At 44.2% G+C, this 21783-nt stretch overlaps 2 protein-coding genes and 1 long non-coding RNA gene across 4 annotated transcripts in view; 2 read left to right on the top strand and 1 right to left on the bottom strand.

The window, feature by feature from the left end:
• The first annotated feature begins 2073 nt into the window (after positions 1-2073).
• The window catches only part of LOC309525168 (uncharacterized protein), a 115329-nt gene continuing 95619 nt past the window's right edge, over positions 2074-21783 (top strand). For both annotated transcript variants that reach the window (XR_014216073.1, XM_082210642.1), the window contains exon 1: positions 2074-2525. Coding sequence is in view for 1 of the 2 variants with exons in the window: in XM_082210642.1 (XP_082066768.1) it covers positions 2243-2525 (283 nt within the window). In the remaining variant the exon portion in view is untranslated. The remainder of the gene's footprint in view (positions 2526-21783) is intronic.
• The window catches only part of LOC309524643 (uncharacterized protein), a 189885-nt gene continuing 177199 nt past the window's right edge, over positions 9098-21783 (bottom strand). The window contains exons 7-9 of the mRNA XM_082209442.1: positions 14242-14556; positions 12050-12364; positions 9098-9373 (exon numbers count right to left, since the gene is read on the bottom strand). Of these exons, the coding sequence (XP_082065568.1) occupies positions 9105-9373; positions 12050-12364; positions 14242-14556 (899 nt within the window). The 3' untranslated portion in view covers positions 9098-9104. The remainder of the gene's footprint in view (positions 9374-12049; positions 12365-14241; positions 14557-21783) is intronic.
• On the top strand, positions 15572-19192 carry LOC309525487. The gene is made up of 2 exons (XR_014216339.1): positions 15572-15996; positions 18841-19192. It is a non-coding gene; the product is annotated as an uncharacterized lncRNA (long non-coding RNA).

The following is a 21783-nucleotide window of genomic DNA, read 5'->3' as shown; positions in this document are numbered from 1 at the left end:
ACCTTCCCTTAGTGTCAGAACTACATCATGTACACATCAGAAGAGGTTGGATCAGGGTTGGACTAGAATTCAGTGTTTCCCAACCTTGCGCCTCCAGCTGTTTTTGGACTACAACTCCCATCATCCCTAGCTAGCAAGACCAGTGGTCAGGGATGATGGGAATTGTAGTTCAAAAACAGCTGGAGGCCCAAGGTTGGGAGACACTGGTCACTAGATGACCCTTGGGGTCCCTTCCAACGCCACGATTCTATGATTCTATGACAACAGAAGACCGGTTACTTATTGGAATGTGTGTTATAATGAGTGTGAGAGATTAGGAATAGCTTTGCATTGACATATTTAGAGAGATTAGACTTCCATTATAAACTGTGCTTGTACTGGGCCTGGGCCCAGTATACCTGAAGGAGCATCTCCACCTCCATCACTCAGCCTGGACACTGAAGTCCTCCTCCAAGGGCCTTCTGCTGGTTCCCTCACTGCAAGAAGCGAAATTACAGGGAACCAGGCAGAGGGCAAGGAAATAAAGAACTATACAACTTTTAGAAGACATCTGAAGGCAGCCCTGTATTGGGAGGTTTTTAAGGTTTGGTGCTTTGTTATGTTTTATATATTCTGTAAGCCGCCCAGTGTGGCTGGGGAAACCCATCCAGATGGGTAGGGTATAAATAATAATAATAATAATAATAATAATAATAATAATAATAATAATACAGTAGTACGTCAGATTACATATCCTTCAGGTTACATACACTTCAGGTTACAGACTCCGCTAACCCAGAAATAGTGCTTCAGGTTAAGAACAGTTTCAGGTTAAGAACAGACCTCCGGAACCAATTAAGTACTTAACCCGAGGTACCACTGTAATAATAATAATAACTATTATTTCCTCCAGGTGCTGGGAAAGGAAGATACAGTAACAATGATATTATCGGTGAAACAATATGTTGATTTCAAGATACAGACAGGATACATTTAAGCGTATTGATACATCCAAGTCTATCGATACATTGATACAGTGTTATTCGTCTTCCTTGGGGACATTTGTGCAGAGAGGTGGAAATAAAACTTTTATTTTGATGAAAGCAGAAGCTGGAGTGCTGTTTTCCTTTATTTGAGAACTTTAATAAGAGGTTTGCGCTGGTAACTGGAGTCCCGCTGTTTTACAGGGCACCCCGCTGCTTGATTGACAGGGCTCTCTGTCTCTTCGTATCAACGTTCCATTTCCAGCACCCAGCGGGCTCCGTATGTGGAAATAAGCGTGTTTTGCAGACTCAGCTTCTCCGACCTTTATCATAAAGCATATCGTTTACCCTTTCGTGGGGTGTTGCGCACGTGTTGGGGCCGGGCTGCTTTATTTAAGTGTAACCCTAGTGTGAGGCAGAGGTGTGGTTTGTAATTTCTTATGTCTTGGAGATATACCTTTAGGAGATTCGCTACACTTTGAAAGAAAATCCTCTGAGAGGTGTATAGAGGCGGGCGGAGAAGAAGACTGCTGGTGGGGAGTTGCGTTTGACGCAGAGAACATCTACCGCGCCTTTCAGAATAAATGCTCCCTTATTTTCGTTGAACTGATATGTTCTTTGGGTAATGAACCACGCCGCTGAAGTGTGCCTATCCGGTCAAAGAACACCAAGGAGAGTTGCATTTGAGAAATGAGCATAGCTGTCAACTTTTCCCTTTTCTTGCGAGGAATCCTATTCGGAATAAGGGAATTTCCCTTTAAAAAAGGGAAACGTTGACAGCTATGGAAACGAGCCAGTCTCTGTGTTGCGCTTTGCTCACTGCCTGTCAGCAGGAAATCAGTTCCTTCCCTAACCGCTGGCTAACCCTTCCTAACTCCTCCTGTAAAGGGGTGGACAGAAGCAGGAAATGTATCAGAGAAAGGAAAGTAAAACTGGAGTCCTTGAACTACCGCAGTCGGATATCTGCAAGCAGAAATGGCTCGGGATTTCAGCAAGTATCTCCCTTGGTCTACCTGCCAGCTTGACCTATTTGTGGTGCTGTTAAGCTGTGGGTGGGAAGACTGCCTCCTGGGGGGACTGCATCACACCTTTCTGGGACAGCAGCGGTCCTGACAGCCAATCCAGGCCAGCTTGGCGAATGAGGAACTTGTCCAACAAAACTGGAGAGGCTCCAAAGAAGAGAGAAAGCCCAGAGTGATCCAGAAGAGGCAGCCAGGGGGAGAAAGCGAAGATGAGGACCAGACGCAACACTGTGAGGTTCATGGGGATGATTCTGAGCAATGCTGTGCCACCAGGAAGACAAACGCACCCCTACCATTTGCTATCGCTGCATCCACTTGTCTATCCAGGCTGGACCCAGCTTTAGATCCTTGCTGGACAGGACTCAAGAGCTGCAAGGTGAGGAGGCATCAAAGACTCTCCGGAAAAGGATAAAGAAGGCAGGCTCCCTGACCTCCCCCATCTCGCAGATTCTCCTCCCTTCACTAGGAGAAACTGGACAATACGCTGTGGCAACCAGAACAGTGCCACGGATGCCAAGAAGGGGGACTTTGCTTTTTGGAGGTAAGAGGGAGTTTATTGTGGGCTTGCTTCTTGAGCGCTTTTCGCAGGGTCCGTCGTCCTTCTCAAAATGCCAGCCTGTACCTTTTCTTTCTCTCATCTGCATTTCCGACAACGGCAGAAATAAGGGACAGTTGTGCATTGTACACCTGCAGCCACCGTGGAAGCCCTTTTAGGAAGACAGGGAGCCTCCTTATGACTATGCCAGACAGTTGGTTCCTCCAGCTCAGGACTAAGTACAGTGGTACCTCGGGTTAAGAACTTAATTCGTTCTGGAGGTCCGTTCTTAAACCGAAACTGTTCTTAACCTGAAGCACCACTTTAGCTAATGGGGCCTCCTGCTGCCACTGCACTGTGGGACCACGTTTTCTGTTCTCATCCTGAAGCAAAGTTCTTAACCCGAGGTACTATTTCTGGGTTAGTGGAGTCTGTCACCTGAAGCGTATGTAACCTGAAGCGTCTGCAACCTGAGGTACCACTGTACTGACAGGCAGTGACTCTTCAGGAATTCAAGTAGGGTTTGCATCCAGCCCTTGCTAGAGATGACATGTCGATGGGTGACCTCTGTTGCCATATATTCTGCTGCTGCACTCTCCTCACCAGGAGCAGATTTGTGCAAAGACCTGTAATTAAGCAAATAAACGTTTGGGGTGCTTAATGCTCTGAGTGCAGGAAGGGAGAGTGTATGAATAATCTTCCCATAAATTAATTCCTCTCTCTTCTCTCCTTCTCCAACTGATGTTCATCTTCAGCTTACAGCACCCAGGACTTGTGTTGTTGAGAGGGGGAAACCAAATCAGTGCTGAGATTATTGTTGCTGTTCTTTCAAACTTCTCCGAGAGCTTCCTGCAGCAGGAAGTAGCCCTGCTTCCTGGAGTTATCGGAGAGATTTTTTGGTTGTTGTTTTCTGCGGGTGGGGCCACATGCAGTATCAGAGTTCGTTGCAGAACAGGAACTGTAGAAAATAAACCAGTGAAGTCAGGTTGGTTTGTTTTTACTTGAACAAACATACAACCTTTATATTACGTTCTTTATATTGAAAAAGAAAACAATTATTAATTATCTGTTATTAATATTATTATTAGCCACCCTCAGGGCTGGATTTAGGTTTGATGAGGCCCTAAGCTACCTTAGGTAATGGGGCCCTTTATATGTCCAGCTGTCCTTCGTCAACAACAAATTGTCGCTGTTTTTGTTGTTGAATATAGGCTGTATGGAAATTTATGGAGCCAATAGGTACCGTATTTTTCGCTCCATAGGACGCACCTGACCAAAAGATGCACCAAGTTTTTAGAGCAGGAAAATAAGGGGGGGGGAAATCTGACTCAAATGTTGTACTAAACTATTTAAAACAGCAAAGTGGGTGGCTCCTGTCCACTTTGCTGCTTTAAAGCAAGCCACGGTATGAAGAGATTGGAAAAAGTACAGACATTCCATTATAATGTAGCTGTTTTCGTTATCACTGTGTAGCCTTATGAGGCTTTGCCCTCGGGTGGGAAAAATATTGCGCCTGGGAAAGGGAAGTGGGAGTCAACAGACACTCAAGGAATAGTTTCGGAGAAAAAGGTTTTATTTCTGCCATCCATGAACTGGTAGAAGGAGCAAGTGTGATAAGTCACAAAAAGCATGCATGAAGTTCACAGTCATGTGCACAAGGATATATACCCCTTTCCAGTTCCCTCTTCCTTTCTCCTCCCTCAGGAGTCCTGCCCCATGTTGAGGTTCCTGAGCATGTACAGAAAGCTGTCTTGGGACTATTGTGGACTCTTGGCAGGAAAGGGGGTGAGGGGGTTTTCAGAGTGTTCCAGTTGTTTCATTCTTGTGCCTTGGCATGGTTCCCGGAGAGAAAGCAAGTTGCAATGTGGTTATGAGAAAGGCCTGAGAAGACAATGGGCTCTGTTCTCTACCTTGTTGCAATCTTTTTAGTTACAGCAAGCGGAATGTTTCTGATGCTTAGCTGCTGAGAAAATGATTTTGAAAAGCTTTGAGAAGCTTTGAGCCTGCTTTGGTGGGGGGTGACTTCGGGCCTAGGTGAGGTCACCTGTCCTCACCTTCCTTCAACTGGGAAGTCAGTATTGGCAGCAGTCACAAAAATTAAAATTTGAGCATTTTACTGTTATTAATCAAGAATATTAATAGTCAGGGAGAGAAACCAGGGCTGTGCAAATGAGAAGTGCTTGGAGTATGGAGGAACAGCAAAGAGATCAAATGATTGTGCTCCAGTTCCTAAATCTCTGAAGTTTTCTCAAAACAGGCATGGTTGTTTTGAAAGGAAGATTCAAAATGGGGTGACTCAGCAAAGAACTGAGGAGGAAAAGAGGGCAGATAAATAGCTTCCATTCAATAACAAGATAACACAATGTTTTTGGTTTGGTATAGGTGGACTGTACTTGTAAGAATTTGTATAATGAATTATAGATTTGGAGTGGAATATCAGCATCTCTTTTCAGCAATAAAGATTAGCTGCTAGGAACATGGTCGACACACAAACACACAGGATGTCTGGTTATAGTTGTGCAGTTTAATCTGTTCCTGAGCCAGATGCCTGCTCGGTTTTAGCTGAGCTCACTATTACTGGTTTGTGGAGATGCTTTGCATGTATTTATGACTATTTCTGCAAAACTGCTACTTGAAGAAATCCCCAAACTTAATATTTTTAAACTTCAAATGGAGCTCAGAATCCAGTTAGGCAATCTTTTGCAGTTGAATTAGGAGGCACTGAGAGACAGCAATTTGCTGCTCCCCACCCCCAAAGAGCAGCCCAGGAAAACACAGCCTTCCCTCTGCTTACAAACCTTGTCGGGGCTTCAGGGGAAAGTGGAGGCTGCCGGCAGAGCACCGTGGCTCCTCCCCCCATCCCCAAAGAGCACCCCAGCAGCGCAGGGCAACAGCGATTTGGCTCCAGGGACCACACATTCGCTCCATAAGATGCACAGACATTTTCCCTTCCTTTTTAGGAGGAAAAAAGTGCGTCCAATGGTGCGAAAAATACGGTATCTAAAGCCATTTGCACATAACAAAATATGGACATCATAGGAGCCGATGCAACACAAAATACTGTTGCTGTATGTAGGTTTTATTTTATTTGTTTTTTATCTTATATTTTGGAAATGTACATCCAGGGTTTTTTTCCCTTTAAATTTTTTTGGGCCCCCAAGAGAGTGGGGCCCTAAGCTATAGCTTGTTTTGCTTATACGTAAATCTGGCACTGGTCACCCTTCACCAATAGATCCCAGGGCAGCTTACCACAAGTTAAAATTTCGTATTAAAAACAATTGAAACAAATTATGTAAACAAATGTTATTGGTCCCTTTGGCTACAGCCAAAAAGCAGAAAAGGGAAGAGGTGAACAAACAATCTTAGAAGCATGTTAAATTAGATGTGATAAAATCCTCATAATACATAGAGCTTGTATTGAGCCGTTTGACTGAGCAAGACAGAAGATACTTGAGGGTGACAAATGAGCAAATGGATTTGAGTATTTAGCCCTTGGGTTTTCATACAGCTTACATATAGTGTTATCCCCAACTGAATCACATCAGCAGATGCCGAATCACTGTTCTCTAGGAATATTTTTGTATCCAACCAGTGGCGTAACGTGGGTTGTCAGCACCCGGGGCAAGGCAAGTAATTTGCGCCCCCTAACCCATGGATTTGTGCCCCCTAACCCGTGGATTTGCGTCCCCTAACCCGTGGATTTGCGCCCCCTAACCCTAACCCCCAGATGTTGCGCCCGGTGCGGCCAGCCCCCCTGCACCCCCCACGCTACGCCACTGTATCCAACATCCAGAATTTTAGTTTTCATTGTCTGGAACCTCAGAAATGCAAACATCAGAAATTATTTTGAAGAGATATGGAGGGTGTTCGTAGAACTTGTATTGTTAAAACGGAAAGGGGCTAAACTAACACAAGAGCTGTCAAAATTCTGGGAGTTTGGAGAGTTATAATGGAATGGTCTCAGTGGTGGGGTGCACATTTTCATTATTTATGTATGGTTACTTATTGATTTGATGATGATGATGATAATAATAATAATAATAATAATAATAATAATAATAATAATAATAATGTTATTTATACCCTGCCCTTCCCGGTTCAAAAACCAGGCTCAGGGCAGCTAACAACAAATTTAAAACACTTAATTGTAAAAGCAGCATAAAATACAATGAGTAACAATAAAAATCAAAAATCAATTAGCTAATCCCCAGGGTGGGCTGGCTGAATTGGTCCTACTTGGGAGAACTAGCTGTGGGGTCTCAGAGCAGGTGATCTTCATAAAAGGGGAGGGGGAGGGAAGAGAAGGGAAATAAAATATCAGGCTGAATTCAAATTAAGGGCCAGGCAGAATAGCTCTGTCTTACAGGCCCGACAGAAGGAGGTTAAATCCTGAAAGTCCCTGGTCTCATGGGACAGAGCATTCCACCAGGTCGGAGCCATCACTGAAAAGGCCCTGGCCCTGGTGGAGGATAATCTGACTTCCTTAGGGCCCAGGACCTCTAAACTATGATTATTCATGGACCTTAAGGTCCTCTGAGGGGCATACCAGGAGGGGCAGTCCTGTAAATACGAGGGCCCTAACAACAACAACAACAACTTTAAAAAGGGAGGGGAGGGAAGTTAAGGGGAAAGTACAGTAGATTTGTAAAGACCTTGTTTTTCTGGCTAAAATGTTTGTAAAAGTTGGGGGGGTAAATTTTGGTGCATGTCCAGCCTCTGTTAGAGGAATTTGCTCACTTGGAGCTTCATAATAATAATAATAATAATAATAATAATAATAATAATAATTCATTATTTATACCCCGCCCATCTGGCTGGGCTTCCCCAGCCACTCTGGGCGGCTTCCAAAAAACATATTAAAATACTGTAATCCATCAAACATTAAAAGCTTCCCTAAACAGGGCTGCCTTCAGATGTCTTCTAAAAGTCTGGTAGTTGTTCTCTTTGACATCTGGTGGGAGGGCGTTCCACAGGGAGGGTGCCACTACTGAGAAGGCCCTCTGCCTGGTTCCCTGTAACTTGGCTTCTCGCAGTGAGGGAACCGCCAGAAGGCCCTCAGTGCTGGACCTCAGTGTCCGGGTAAAACGATGGGGGTGGAGACGCTCCTTCAGATATACCAGACCAAGGACATTTAGGGCTTTAAAGGTCAGCACCAACACTTTGAATTGTGCTCAGAAACGTACTGGGAGCCAGTGTAGGTCTTTCAGGACCAGTGTTATGTGGTCTCGGCAGCCACTCCCAGTCACCAGTCTAGCTGCCGCGTTCTGGATTAGTTGTAGTTTCCGGGTCACCTTCAAAGGTAGCCCCATATAGAGCGCATTGCAGTAGTCCAAGCGGGAGCCAGTGTAGGTCTTTCAAGACCAGTGTTATGTGGTCTCGGTGGCCGCTCCCAGTCACCAGTCTAGCTGCCACATTCTGGATTAGTTGTAGTTTCCGGGTCACCTTCAAAGGTAGCCCCACGTAGAGCACATTGCAGTAGTCCAAGCGGGAGATAACCAGAGCATGCACCACTCCAGCAAGACAGTCGGCGGGCAGGTAGGGTCTCAGCCTGCGTACCAGGTGGAGCTGGTAAACAGCTGCCCTGGACACAGAATTGACCTGCGCCTCCATGGACAGCTGTGAGTTCAGAATGACTCCCAGGGTGCGCAACTGGTCCTTCAGGTTCTTTCTCTTGGGATGCATCTGGGGAGACGGGGCCAATTGGCAGACCCCCAGCTAGCTCCAGCCCACTGGCCAGCCGGGTGAACTCCAGTTCTTGGAACAGCATCAAAACTGCAACTCAAGCCTCAGAAACCTTTAGAGACTGAGCACACAAGCCAGCAGAGATAAGAACTCTTTGCAACGGAAGGGTGGACAGAGGCATATGTAAGCATATTTACAAGCATTTTATTCAGCATCAAGACAAAGGAAAAACATGTCCGCTTCCCTTTGTGTCCAAGCAAAAGCTATATGCAACGGAAGTTCCCAGCAGGCTGTGCTGGAAGTCAACAGACATGTGACATACAACAACTCCACATGCCTGTTCTAAAGGTGGAACGGAATAATAGCCTAACACTTTCTGTTTGAGTCAGTGTCTCATAGGAGCAGACTCTGCCTGAGTTGGCACCAGGGTCTCCTCCAACAGGAGAGTGTGAGGCTTCCTTGCTTGGGGGAACTGAACTCAAATGCTGGTCTTTCCCCAGAGCTGATGCCCTCGAACTGCTTCCCATGGTTTTGTGCAATTCACAAGAAAATACGCTTCAAGGCCACTTGGTTTTTTTAAAAATGGTACAGGCAGGAGGGCGTGTGAAGGTTTCCTTGGGGGGGGGGGTGATATCAGAGGATGTGCATTGCACATGGCCACCATCTTAAAAAGCATATGGCTAGAAAAATGAAAGGAGCAGTCCTTCAAGGCAGAAAGGCATTTGTTTCAGGGTTGCATTCACGAGGAAAAGAGTTCCCATTTTCCATTTTCCCAGTGTGGTGTAGTGGTTCAGAGCGGTGGACTCGTAATCTGGTGAACCGGGTTCGATTCCCTGATCCTCCACATGCAGCTGCTGGGTGATCTTGGGCTAGTCACACTAGGAAGGAAGGGAAAGCAGATTGTTAGCTGCTTTGATACTCCTTCGGGTAGTGATAAAGAGGGATATCAAATCCAATCTCTTCTTCTTCTTCTCTCCTGGGTGGGTCTGCGCTGCTTTCTTGCACCTCTGGTGACCCAGGAGGCAGAGTTCCATTTGCCAAGCCACCAGCAAGTTGAGCAGTGTCGTTGTCTCTCCTTTTCCATTTCCAACATAGATACACTGTGATACAGAGCACCAAAAAGATGGCAAGACCTACTGCGGCGTAAAGGCCATAATGTCCGCGTCCTGAAACTGAAAAATAGAAAAAGTCAGTGGTCATGCTTCTGACACCCTTTAAGTGCAGCTGTACCGTGGAAAGAGCTATGTGCGGCATTATTCCACACCACCAAGAAGACTAGATAGAACCAGACCTCTGTACGTTAAAATCATAGATCTGTAGAGTTGGAAGGGACCACAGGGGTCATCTAGTCCAGCCTCATGCAATGTAGGAGTCTTTGGCCCAACGTGGAGCTTGAACCCATGACCCTGAGATCAAGAGTCTCATGCTCTACCAACTGAGCTTTCAGCCATTATGGCAGGAGGCACAACAAATCTGTTTTAATATCTACTGATATGAGTCTATTATTTATTTTGTGTTGCCTTTATAGCGTGCCTCTCCTTCAAAGGTTAGGTTTAGGTTTATATATCACTTCCCATGACAACAAGCCCCCAAACAATTTACAGCTAAAGCAAAAATACAATAAAAATACACAAACATATTACAAATAGGGCTGACTTCCAAGTTAGATGAGGCCCTAAGCTCCTGAAGTTAATGGGGCCCTTTATATGTCCAGCTGTCCTTTGTTAACAACAAATTGTTGCTGGTTTTTGTGTTGAATATATGCTATATGGTAATTTATGGACCTAATAGGTCCACACAACAACAAAAACACTGTTGCTGTATGTAGGTTTTATTTTGTTTGTTTTTTATCTTATATGTTGGAAATGTACATCCAGGTTCTTTTTCCTTTAAGTTTTTTTTGGAGGCCCCCAAGTGAGTGGGGCGTAAATCCGGCACTGGCCAGGAGGCCCAGTGGAATCTGGGTCCCTACAAGTGATTGTATCCTCAATATTACTGAGAGAACTACTGGGGGATCCACCTTTGGGCCAGTATATAAAAAGGTCTCACACTGCTTGTAAGGTGTGCTAGACATCAAGGACACAACTGAGGAAGAGAAGGAAGTCTTTTTCATTGCCTTTACCACCACAAAATAGGCTTGACAGTGAGCACACAATTGGGTTTGATTGTATTTACTGGGAGTCTTCGCCCACTTGCATTATTGCCATCTTCCTGCTTGCTCCATTGCCCTCAGCTATTGGGTTCAGCAAGCTGGAAGCCTCGAAAGGAAGACTGAATTTCTATGGACTACAGCAACTCCCCCACCCTGATCCTCCAGGTCTGCTCTAATGCTGCACTGAAAACACAGAAGGGAATAAGTGTGAAAGGTAACCTCTCCTTGTTGCTCCACTCAGGTCTCCGTTATAAATGGAGCATAAGGCAAGCAGGGACGCGGGTGGCGCTGTGGGTAAAACCTCAGCGCCTAGGACTTGCCGATCGCATGGTTGGTGGTTCGAATCCCTGCGGTGGGGTGAGCTCCCGTTGTTCGGTCCCAGCTCCTGCCCACCTAGCAGTTTGAAAGCACCCTTAAGTTCAAGTAGATAAATAGGTACCGCTTTATAGCGGGAAGGTAAATGGCATTTCCGTGTGCTGCTCTGGTGCCGGTTCGCCGGAGCAGCATCGTCACGCTGGCCACGTGACCCGGAAGTGTCTGCGGACAGCACTGGCTCCCGGCCCCTAGAGTGAGATGAGCGCACAACCCTAGAGTCTGTCAAGACTGGCCCGTACGGGCAGGGGTACCTTTACCTTTAAGGCAGCAAGCATGCCTCCCTCCAAGATACATTTTATTATTTCTACAACCTTGTGAGGTGGGCTGAAGAGTTAGTGACTAGCTAAGGATCACAAAAGAAGGGATGCAGGTGGTGCTGTGGCCTAAACCACAGAGCCTAGGACTTGCTGATCAGAAGGTCGGCGGTTCGAATCCCTGTGACGGGGTGAGCTCCCGTTGCTCTGTCCCTGCTCCTGCCCACCTAGCAGTTTGAAAGCATGTCAAAGTGCAAGTAGATAAATAGGTACCACTCCAGCGGGAAGGTAAACAGCGTTTCTGTGCACTGCTCTGGTTAGCCAGAAACGGCTTAGTCATGCTGGCCACATGACCCGGAAGCTGTACACCGGCTCCCTCGGCCAGTAAAGCGAGATGAGTGCCGCAACCCCAGAGTTGGTCACGACTGGACCTAATGGAGGTGCGTCCCTTTACCTATTTAAGGATCACACAATGATCTTCATGTCTGAGCAGGGATCTGAAACTTGATTTCCTCAGTTCTAGTGTGACATTCTGACCACTTATCCACCCTGGCTTTTAAAGGTAAAGATACCCCATCTGGCGAACCAGAGCAGCGCACAGAAATGCCGTTTACCTTCCCACAGGAGCAGTACCTATGTATCTACTTGCACTTCGTGCTTTCGAACTGCTGGTGGGCAGGAGCTGGGGCCGAACAATGAGAACTCACCCAGTCGTGAGGATTCGAACTGCCAACCTTCCGATCAGCAAGACCCAGGCTCTGCGGTTTAGACCACAGCGCCACCCGCGTCCCCTACAAAAACTGACAACCACCCCAAATGCCTGCCAGACCATAGAGTTCCTTCCAATGCTAGTCATAGCAGACCCCTTCAAATTAACAGAGGTGATTAACATAGGTCCATTCATTTCAGTGCGTCTATCTGAGTAAAAAGTACACCTTGAATCTAGGAAACCTCTAAAGCTCCTTGAACTGTACAAATATATAAGAAACAGAAATGAATAAAAGGAACCATTGTCTCCTCTTTCAGTGGCTATGAATCTCTAGATGTCAATCACATCAGAAACTTACCAGGTATATTAAGGAAGAACTGAAGCACACAGGATCCATTATGCTGATGAACAAGCTGGTACTCTCCAGCGAGTCCTTCATAAGCATTCTTGATAGTAAGGCCACTCTCAGATCTATAGAATTGCTCTTCATACGTGTTGACACTGTGATTCAGGTGCCCCTTGTCTGTGCTCAATATGTATTGCCAAGAAGAGGAGGAGTGGTTCTTCTTGTACAATGCAAGACTATTGGAATGGTTCAATATATTATTAGGAATGATCGTCCCAGATGTACCTTCTGGTATGGAAAGATTAGCTGAAGGGCACTGCCCAGGGTCTAAAAATTAAAAAAAGATGCATTTATTTAAAATAGGGCAAGAGTAGCTATCAAAATAGTAGGGAAGCATGATATGATAATACGATGCAAGAAATGTATTTTTCTTTTGTTGTAAACTACCCTGAGAACTGTACTCTTACCTTACCATACATCAGTATACAGGTGTGTGCATTCCTACTATCTTGTTACTTTTTGTTTTTGTTTTCAACTCCCTTTCTTTCTTTCTCACTTTGTCTTTTAATAAATAAAATTCTTATAATAGAATATTTTTATATTTTTAAAAAACCTGCCCTGAGATTTTATGGAGAAGTGTGGGTAGTAAATTCTATTATTAATAATAATAACTGATAGGAACAAATGCAAACCAAAAAGAAATTCATGCAAGCAGCCGTCCTCACCCCCACCTCTTCCTCCACCCTCAACCCCAGTGGTGAATCCATGTGACAGTAACTTCAGAACCTCACCAGGTACGCTAAGGAAGACTCGATGGAAACAAATGTTTCCCATGAAATCTTCAAGTTGGTATTCTCCAGCAAGCTGTTTGTTGGTGTCATTATTATAATAATAATATAGTCTCTTTTTTTAGGGACTTCTCTTGTTGACATTCCCAAGAAGAACGTCTCAGCCTTTTTCGAGGAAGGTTTTCATTTTTAATATCTTTTTAAATTTAGTGTGGCAACATCAACACGTTGGAAGTTGCTGCTGCTTGATTGTTAAAAACATTCCCTGAGATTTTATGGAGAAGTGTGGGTAGTAAATTCTATTATTAATAATGATAATTGATAGGAACAAATGCAAACCAAAAAGAAATTCATGCAAGCAGCCGTCCTCACCCTGACCTCTTCCCCCACCCCCAGTGTTGAATCCATTTGACAGTAACTTCAGAACCTCACCACGTTGGAAGTTCCTGCCTATTTATTTATATACCGCTTGATTGTTAAAAACAAACAATCCCGCAAAGCGGTTTACAAAAGATAAACCGGTAAAAGCAAGCAACACTTGAAAACATACATAAGTCAAAATACTCAAGCAGATCAAAATTACCTCAACAGTCTAAGCATTTGGGTAGGCTTGTCTAATCAAGAATGTTTTTCCTGGCACTGAAAAGTGTATAGTGAAGGCATCTGCTTCATCTCAACAGGCGGGGAGTTCCAAAGTCTAAGGAAGTGCTGCCACACCAAATGATTGAGTTATTACAGATGCAGAATGGATATTATGTAGCACTAGTGTACCATAGCATACCATAGCAGACCCGTTCAAATTAACAGATGTGATTAACATAGGTCCATTCATTTCAGTGAGTCTATCTGAGTAAAAAGTATTTGGATACAGTCCATAATACATCGCTAGTGATCTGTGGTTCTTCTTGGTGGGTCACAAGCTATTTGCAAGCCTATGGATTCAACTGCTGACCTCTATAGCAGGTTTTAGTTTTGTATTTGCTTTTTAAGAAAAAATATCCATGCCATGAATTAGGGGCTGAATTATATCAGATATGGGGAGCTGGTAGCAGGGAATGGATTGATATATTAGAAATGATCATCCTAGAGGAACCTTCTAGTATGCAGAAGTTTTCAGAAGGACAAATCATGGAATGTGCAGATAGAAGGCAACTTATTAATGGTTTTCATATGAAACTATGAATAGGACAAAGCGGATCACATCATAAGAGATACATGATTTTATTGCACTATGAAGGGCACCTTTGCCCAGAAACAAAAACTCTAGGAGCATCCTCAGGCAACACCTTGAATCTGGGAAACCTCTAAAGCTCCTTGAACAGAACAAATACATAACAAACAGAAATGAATAAAAGGAACCAGTGTCTCCTCTTTCAGTGGCTGTGAATCTAGATGTCAATCACATCAGAAACTTACCAGGTATATTAAGGAAGAACTGAAGCACACAGGATCCATTATGCTGATGAACAAGCTGGTACTCTCCAGCGAGTCCTTCATAAGCATTCTTGATAGTAAGGCCACTCTCAGATATATTGAATTGCTCTTCATATGTGTTGACACTGTGATTCAGGTGCCCCTTGTCTGTGCTCAAGATGTATTGCCAAGAAGATGAGGAGTGGTTCTTCTTGTACAAAGCAAGACTCTTGGAATGGTTCAATATATTATTAGGAATGATCGTCCCAGATGCACCTTCTGGTATGGAAAGATTAGCTGAAGGGCACTGCCCAGGGTCTAGAAATTAAAAAAAGATGCATTTATTTAAAATAGGGCAAGAGTAGCTATCAAAATAATAGGGAAGCATGATATGATAATACGATGCAAGAAATGTGTTTTTGTTTTATTGCAAACTACCCTGAGATCTGTGCTCTTACCTTACCGTACATCAGTATACAGGTGTGTGCATTCCTACTATCTTGTTACTTTTTGTTTTTGTTTTCAACTCCCTTTCTTTCTTTCTCACTTTGTCTTTTAATAAATAAAATTCTTATAATGGAATATTTTTATATTTTTAAAAAACCTTCCCTGAGATTTTATGGAGAAGTGTGGGTAGTAAATTCTATTATTAATAATAATAACTGATAGGAACAAATGCAAACCAAAAAGAAATTCATGCAAGCAGCCGTCCTCACCCCCACCTCTTCCTCCACCCTCAACCCCAGTTGTGAATCCATTTGACAGTAACTTCAGAACCTCACCAGGTACGCTAAGGAAGACTCGATTGAAACATTTTTTTTCCAAAGTATCTTTAAGTTGGTATTCTCCAGCAAGTTGTTTGTTGGTGTTATTGATAAAGAGGTCATTTCCCCGTAGATAGAAGTGTTTCTTGAATGAGCTCTTGTAGAATTGCGGTTCTCCTCCAGTTATGAGTAAAATGTCAACATCAGAATCAGATGAACTGCTCTTATGAATTAAAATTAAAATGTTGGGATAACTGGAAACATTAGCAAAGATCATCCCAGATGAACCTTCTGCTATGGAGACGTTAGCACAAGGGCAGTGTGTGGAACCTGGAAGAAAATGAGGGCAACTCATTAATAGAATTCTACCACTAACCAGACAGATTAAATCTCACATTTTAAGAGAGGCAGGATATCATTACACCATACAAAAAATGGCACCTTTGCAATTGCACATTTGGTAAAGGTCATATTACACTTGTTGAAGGCAGTTTGGAAGCTTACAGGATCCCATCATCTTTGGGGGGCAGACTATGCTCATTGGCATTGGCATAGTGGGATTAGGATCAGATTTGGGTTAAAGAGCAGGGGATAGATTATAGAGAGTATCCTATATGTAATCATATAAATGTTTGTTATGGGTATTTTGGGCCATCTGGCGTTTAGCCAGTTGGTCCTAGGTCTCAGCTGGTGTGGATGGCCTTGTTCAGGGGCAGGCCATCCTCCCTATCATTTGTGATAGGGGGTAGTCAGTGAGATGGTGTTAAGCATCTTTGTGAAGCCAATGTCGGGTATAGGGCTCATAAGCAGTGTTGCCAGTGATATTAGCAACATGATTGGAAAGAAAGAAAGAAAGAAAGAAAGAAAGAAAGAAAGAAAGAAAGAAAGAAGGAAGGAAGGAAGGAAGGAAGGAAGGAAGGAAGGAAGGAAGGAAGGAAGGAAGGAAGGAAGGAAGGAAAGGGGGGGGGGAGAGAGAGAAAGATGAAAATGCTTGGTTGCAGTGGTGGTTCTAATAAAAAAATTCCTTCCAGTAGCACCTTAAAGACCAACTAAGTTAGTTCTTGGTATGAGCTTTCATGTGCATGCACACTTCTTCAGATACACTGAAACAGAAGTTGCCAGATCCTTCTATATAGTGAGAAGGTGGGGAGGGGTATTACTCAGAAGGGTGGTGGAAATGGGAGATTGGCAGATAGCTGAGATGAGCCTGTTGACGACTCTTAACGACTGTAATAGGTCTTACAGGAAAAGCCAAGGGGTGAGAAGGTGAGAAATGGCTTAGTCATGTATAATGGGATAAGTATCTAATGTCTTTGTTCAAACCAGGTCTCTCCATGGTTTTAAGTTTGGTAATGAGTTGCAATTCAGCAGCTTCTCTTTCCAGTCTATTTCTGAAATTCCTTTGTGTTGTTGTTGTTGTTTAGTCGTTTAGTCGTGTCCGACTCTTCGTGACCCCATGGACCAGAGCACGCCAGGCACTTCTGTCCTCCACTGCCTCCCGCAGTTTGATCAAACTCATGCTGGTAGCTTCAAGAACACCATCCAACCATCTCATTCTCTGTCGTCCCCTTCTCCTTGTGCCCTCCATCTTTCCCAACATCAGGGTCTTTTCCAGGGAGTCTTCTCTTCTCATGAGGTGGCCAAAGTATTGGAGCCTCAGCTTCACGATCTGTCCTTCCAGTGAGCGCTCAGGGCTGATTTCCTTCAGAATGGAGAGGTTTGATCTTCTTGCAGTCCATGGGACTCTCAAGAGTCTCCTCCAGCACCATAATTCAAAAGCATCAATTCTTCGGCGATCAGCCTTCTTTATGGTCCAGCTCTCACTTCCATACATCACTACTGGGAAAACCATGGCTTTTACTATACGGACCTTTGTTGGCAAGGTGATGTCTCTGCTTTTTAAGATGTTGTCTAGGTTTGCCATCGCCTTTCTCCCAAGGAGCAGGCGTCTTTTAATTTCGTGACTGCTGTCACCATCTGCACTGATCATGGAGCCCAAGAAAGTAAAATCTCTCACTGCCTCCATTTCTTCCCCTTCTATTTGCCAGGAGGTGATGGGCCCAGTGGCCATGATCTTCGTTTTTTTGATGTTGAGCTTCAGACCATATTTTGCGCTCTCCTCTTTCACCCTCATTAAAAGGTTCTTTAATTCCTCTTCACTTTCTGCCATCAAGGTTGTGTCATCTGCATATCTGAGGTTGTTGATATTTCTTCCGGCAATCTTAATTCCGGCTTGGGATTCATCCAGCCCAGCCTTTCGCATGATGAATTCTGCATATAAGTTAAATAAGCAGGGAGACAATATACAGCCTTGCCGTACTCCTTTCCCAATTTGGAACCAATCAGTTGTTCCATATCCAGTTATAACTGTAGCTTCTTGTCCCACATAGAGATTTCTCAGGAGACAGATGAGGTGATCAGGCACTCCCATTTCTTTAAGAACTTGCCATAGTTTGCTGTGGTCAACACAGTCAAAGGCTTTTGCATAGTCAATGAAGCAGAAGTAGATGTCTTTCTGGAACTCTCTAGCTTTCTCCATTATCCAGCGCATGTTTGCAATTTGGTCTCTGGTTCCTCTGCCTCTTCTAAATCCAGCTTGCACTTCTGAGAGTTCTCGGTCCACATACTGCTTGAGCCTTCCTTGTAGAATTTTAAGCATAACCTTGCTAGCGTGTGAAATGAGTGCAATTGTGCGATAGTTGGAGCATTCTTTGGCACTGCCTTTCTTTGGGATTGGGATGTAGACTGATCTTCTCCAATCCTCTGGCCACTCCTGAGTTTTCCAAACTTGCTGGCATATTGAGTGTAGCACCTTAACAGCATCATCTTTTAAAATTTTAAACAGTTCAGCTGGAATACCATCACTTCCACTGGCCTTGTTATTTGCAGTGCTTTCTAAGGCCCATTTGACTTCACTCTCCAGGATGTCTGGCTCAAGGTCAGCAACCACACTACCTGGGGTGTACAAGCCATCCATATCTTTCTGGTATAATTCCTCTGTGTATTCTTGCCACCTCTTCTTGATGTCTTCTGCTTCAGTTAGGTCTTTACCACTTTTGTCCTTTATTATGGTAATCTTTGTACGAAATGTTCCTTTCATATTTCCAATTTTCTTGAACAGATCTCTGGTTCTTCCCATTCTGTTGTTTCCTCTATTTCTTTGCATTGCTCGTTTAAGAAGGAAATTCCTTTGTAGTAAAACAGCTACTTTGAGATCTTGTATAGAATGTCCAGGGAGATTGAAGTGTTCTCCTACTGGTTTCTCTGTTTTGTGATTCTTGATGTCAGATTTATGTCCGTTTATTCTTTGGCGTAAGGTTTGGCCTGTTTGTCCAATATAGAGAGCTGAAGGACACTGTTGGCATTTGATGGCATACACAATGTTAGACGATGAGCAATTAAATAGTCCCGAGATGGTATGTGTGATGTTGTTGGGGCCAGTAATGGTGTTGTCCGGGTGTATGTGGCAGCAAAGTTGGCATCTGGGTTTATTGCAGGCTCTGGTGCCAGTGTCCGTGTTAAGTCTGGTTGTAGTATTATTGTGGGTTAGGAGTTGTTTAAGATTGGGTGGCTGTCTGTAGGCAATGAAAGGTCTTCCTCCCAGAGCTTGAGAAAGAGAACTGTCATTGTCCAGGAGAGGTTGTAGATCTCTGATGATGCGTTATACTGTTTTAACTTGGGAGCTGTATGTGATGACTAGAGGTGTTCTGTTATTTTCTTTTTTGGGTCTGTCTTGCAGCAAGTTCTCTCTGGGTATAAGTCTGGCTCTGTTGATCTGTTGTCTAACTTCATCTGCTGGGTATTTTAGTTCTGAAAAGGTTTGCTGTAGATCTCTTAGGTGAGAGTGGTGGTTCTAGTTATAGTATGAGGTAAAAGACCACTGGAGAGGGGGGATTGCTAATGAAAGTGTGTGGGGAGGCATGTGTATGTAGAATTTAGGGTTAGGAGGGTAAGAGGCACTAGAAAAGCAGACTAAATCAAAGAAGGAAAGGGGGGAGAGATGAGGGATCTGAAGAGGTCGAAGTTGTGATGCCTGGCAGTAGTATTTGTATATCAAATGCCAAAAGTAAAAATAATGTAGAAATGAAAATATGTATGGAGCCCTTTTGAGAGGGGCAAATATAATATAATAATGTGTGTGTGTTCGTGTGAGTGTATGTATGTGTCCTTTTAAACAGAAGGAGGAGGGAAAGGGGGAGAGAAAAAGAAAGGGGGAGGGGGAAGGAGGAAAGGAAAGGAAAGGAAAGGAAAGGAAAGGAAAGGAAAGGAAAGGAAAGGAAAGGAAAGGAAAGGAAAGGAAATGGGGGAAGGGCACCAGTAGCAATAGCACTGATATGGGGGGAATATTTTTTTATTATTATTTTTAGAGAGGATGGTAATAGTAGCAGGACGATGGAGGGAGGTAAGGCTCCCCCCTCAAAAACAGACAAACTAAGAAACAAAAGGTGGACTAAAAGGAAAAGAGAAATAATAATGATAATAAGAATGAAAAGGATTAAAAATATATAAAATAATTGTAATAATAATGATAAAAAATAGTAATTAAAAAAATTCCCCCTTTTTAAAAATAGAAATGAGGGTAGAAAATGGGATAAAAATAAAACAAAATAGGGAAAATAAGCTAGAGAGGGGCAGCTTGTCTGGTAAAAATAAAGTAAAAAATATTGGGAAGGAAGGAAAGAGGACAACAGCAACAAAAAGCCTCCCCCCCCTTTTGGGGGGATGGAAAATGTGTTTTTAAGTAATATATGGATGTATTTTTAAAATGGTAGTAATAGTAATTTAGTGAAAGGGCTGAAGACTTAGGGAAGGGGGAAAGGTGAGTGGGGTAAAGGGGGGTTTAAAAAGGGGGTTAAAATATATGAAAGGGGGAGTTTTATATATTTAAAAAATAGAGGATAGAGTTAATGATAATAATATAACATTATAAATATATATACGTGTATTTTTTTAAAAAAAATAGAAGTAGAAAAAACAGAATTTAAAAAATAAAGGAAATAGAAAATAGAAAAAGGTGAGGTCTTTTCCCAGTGGGTTTCCCACTGGGCTTCAGCCTGCTTCTGGTGCACTAGCCATCCGGATGGCCGGGCGTCCCTCTCCTCCGTTTCCTCAGCGCGGAGGCAGTGATAGGGTTTGCGCAACCTTCCTCTTGCTTCCTCTGCCTGCTTTTAGCCACAGCTGGGGAGGGGAGGCTCGGGTGGAGCTCAGACGCGTGTCTTTTCACGGCTTCCCTTTCCTTTCACAGCAGCAGCGTTGGCCATAGCAGCAGCAAGGTCAGGGCTCCGTTTCTCTCTCCTCTTCTCTCCTGCTCCAGCTTCGGGGTCTTCTTGGTCCCAGATCGTCGCTGGGCAGTCAGCAGGGGGGCTGGGTGTCCTGCTTTCTTTCCCGGCTCGGCCTGGGAGGAGTGGTCGGCGGCTCCCTCAGTTGGTCCGCCGGTGCACCCGGTTCCCTGTTGGTTGTGGTGGCGGCAGCAGCAATCCCAGCGGTCCGGGAGCCAGCCAAGTAGCCCAATTGGTTCTGGCCGGCATCAGGAGCTGCTCACTGCCATCATTGCCTCAGCTTTCTAAGCATTTGGGTAGGCTTGTCTTATCAAGAATGTTTTTAGCTGGCGCTGAAAAGTGTACAATGAAGGCATCTGCTTCATCTCAACAGGCAGGGAGTTCCAAAGTCTGCCACACTAAATGATTGAGTTATTACAGATGCAGAATGGATATTATGTAGCACTAGTGATACCAGGCAGGCAGCTTCCCTGTATTCTTTTCAGCACCTTCTGAAGATATTTGTACTTAGACAATCCTACATATCTAAATGTGTATCCATATTTAGGCAAGTGTACTTGGTTGTTTAGGCAAACATACTTGGTTGTAAAAACCTTCCACCGGAAAGCATATTTTGCCCAACACAAAACTCTGTGAGTTAGCTGGAGTGTGAACTTGGCTTTTTCTGGGCTACATGCCATGCTCAACTGTGGAAGTGGAAAAGTATTTACGAGAACTGTTGTGAATCTGAATAGCTTAACAGCCCTACAGCTCTGCTGTTTACACACTAGCATGAGTAAGGAGGGATAATATCAAAACAATATATCCTCTCCTACTTTCTTTAACATCCTCACATGTTGAGAATTGTTAGGAGAGCCCTCCTATCACCCTCACAAGAACTACCGTTTCCAGAATTCTCTGGGAAGAAGAATTGATCATCAAGCCCCTTTAAAACTGTGGTATGGATACCCTAGTACACTCCCCGCCGTCTTAACACCGGCCTCTTCGTCTGTCCAGCACTGGTTTGGACACTAAAATACGTGGACAACTTGCCAGGGAAGACAGAGCAAAACCTGTGAGAGATTCGGGATCGTACATATCTTGCTGAACGAATATCGCGTAGCTCTTTCCCATCTCTTTCCCTCTTTCCACTCCCTGGGCGTTTAATCCCCTCGTCTTTCTCAGCCCACGAGGACACCCTCCGCGCCACGGCCCCTCGGGAGCGCATAGGCTCCGCAGCTGCAGTCCAGCGCTGGTTCCCTTGGAACAAGCACAGCTGTAACTTCCCATCCACGTGTTTTACGCAGTGGGTTTTCTTTCTAAAGGCTGTTTTTCGTGCCTTCCCGCGGCTGTGTGCCTGGGTGGCCAGTCTCCGCAGCAAGCCCCAAGCTTGCAAATCGCCCACTGCAGTGAGAGCAAGGCAGAGAGAGAGAGAGAGAGAGAGAGAGAGAGAGAGAGAGAGAGAGAGAGATCACCAACCTGCTTTTGCCTCCTTAGTCCCTGACGCGCAGGGCAAGAGCCAC

The sequence above is a fragment of the Podarcis vaucheri genome, assembly GCF_965113315.1.
Source record: "Podarcis vaucheri genome assembly, chromosome: 2".
Taxonomy (NCBI): domain Eukaryota; kingdom Metazoa; phylum Chordata; class Lepidosauria; order Squamata; family Lacertidae; genus Podarcis; species Podarcis vaucheri.
The sequence above is the reverse complement of the archived record's forward strand: the minus strand, read 5'-3'. Positions and strand labels throughout refer to the sequence as shown.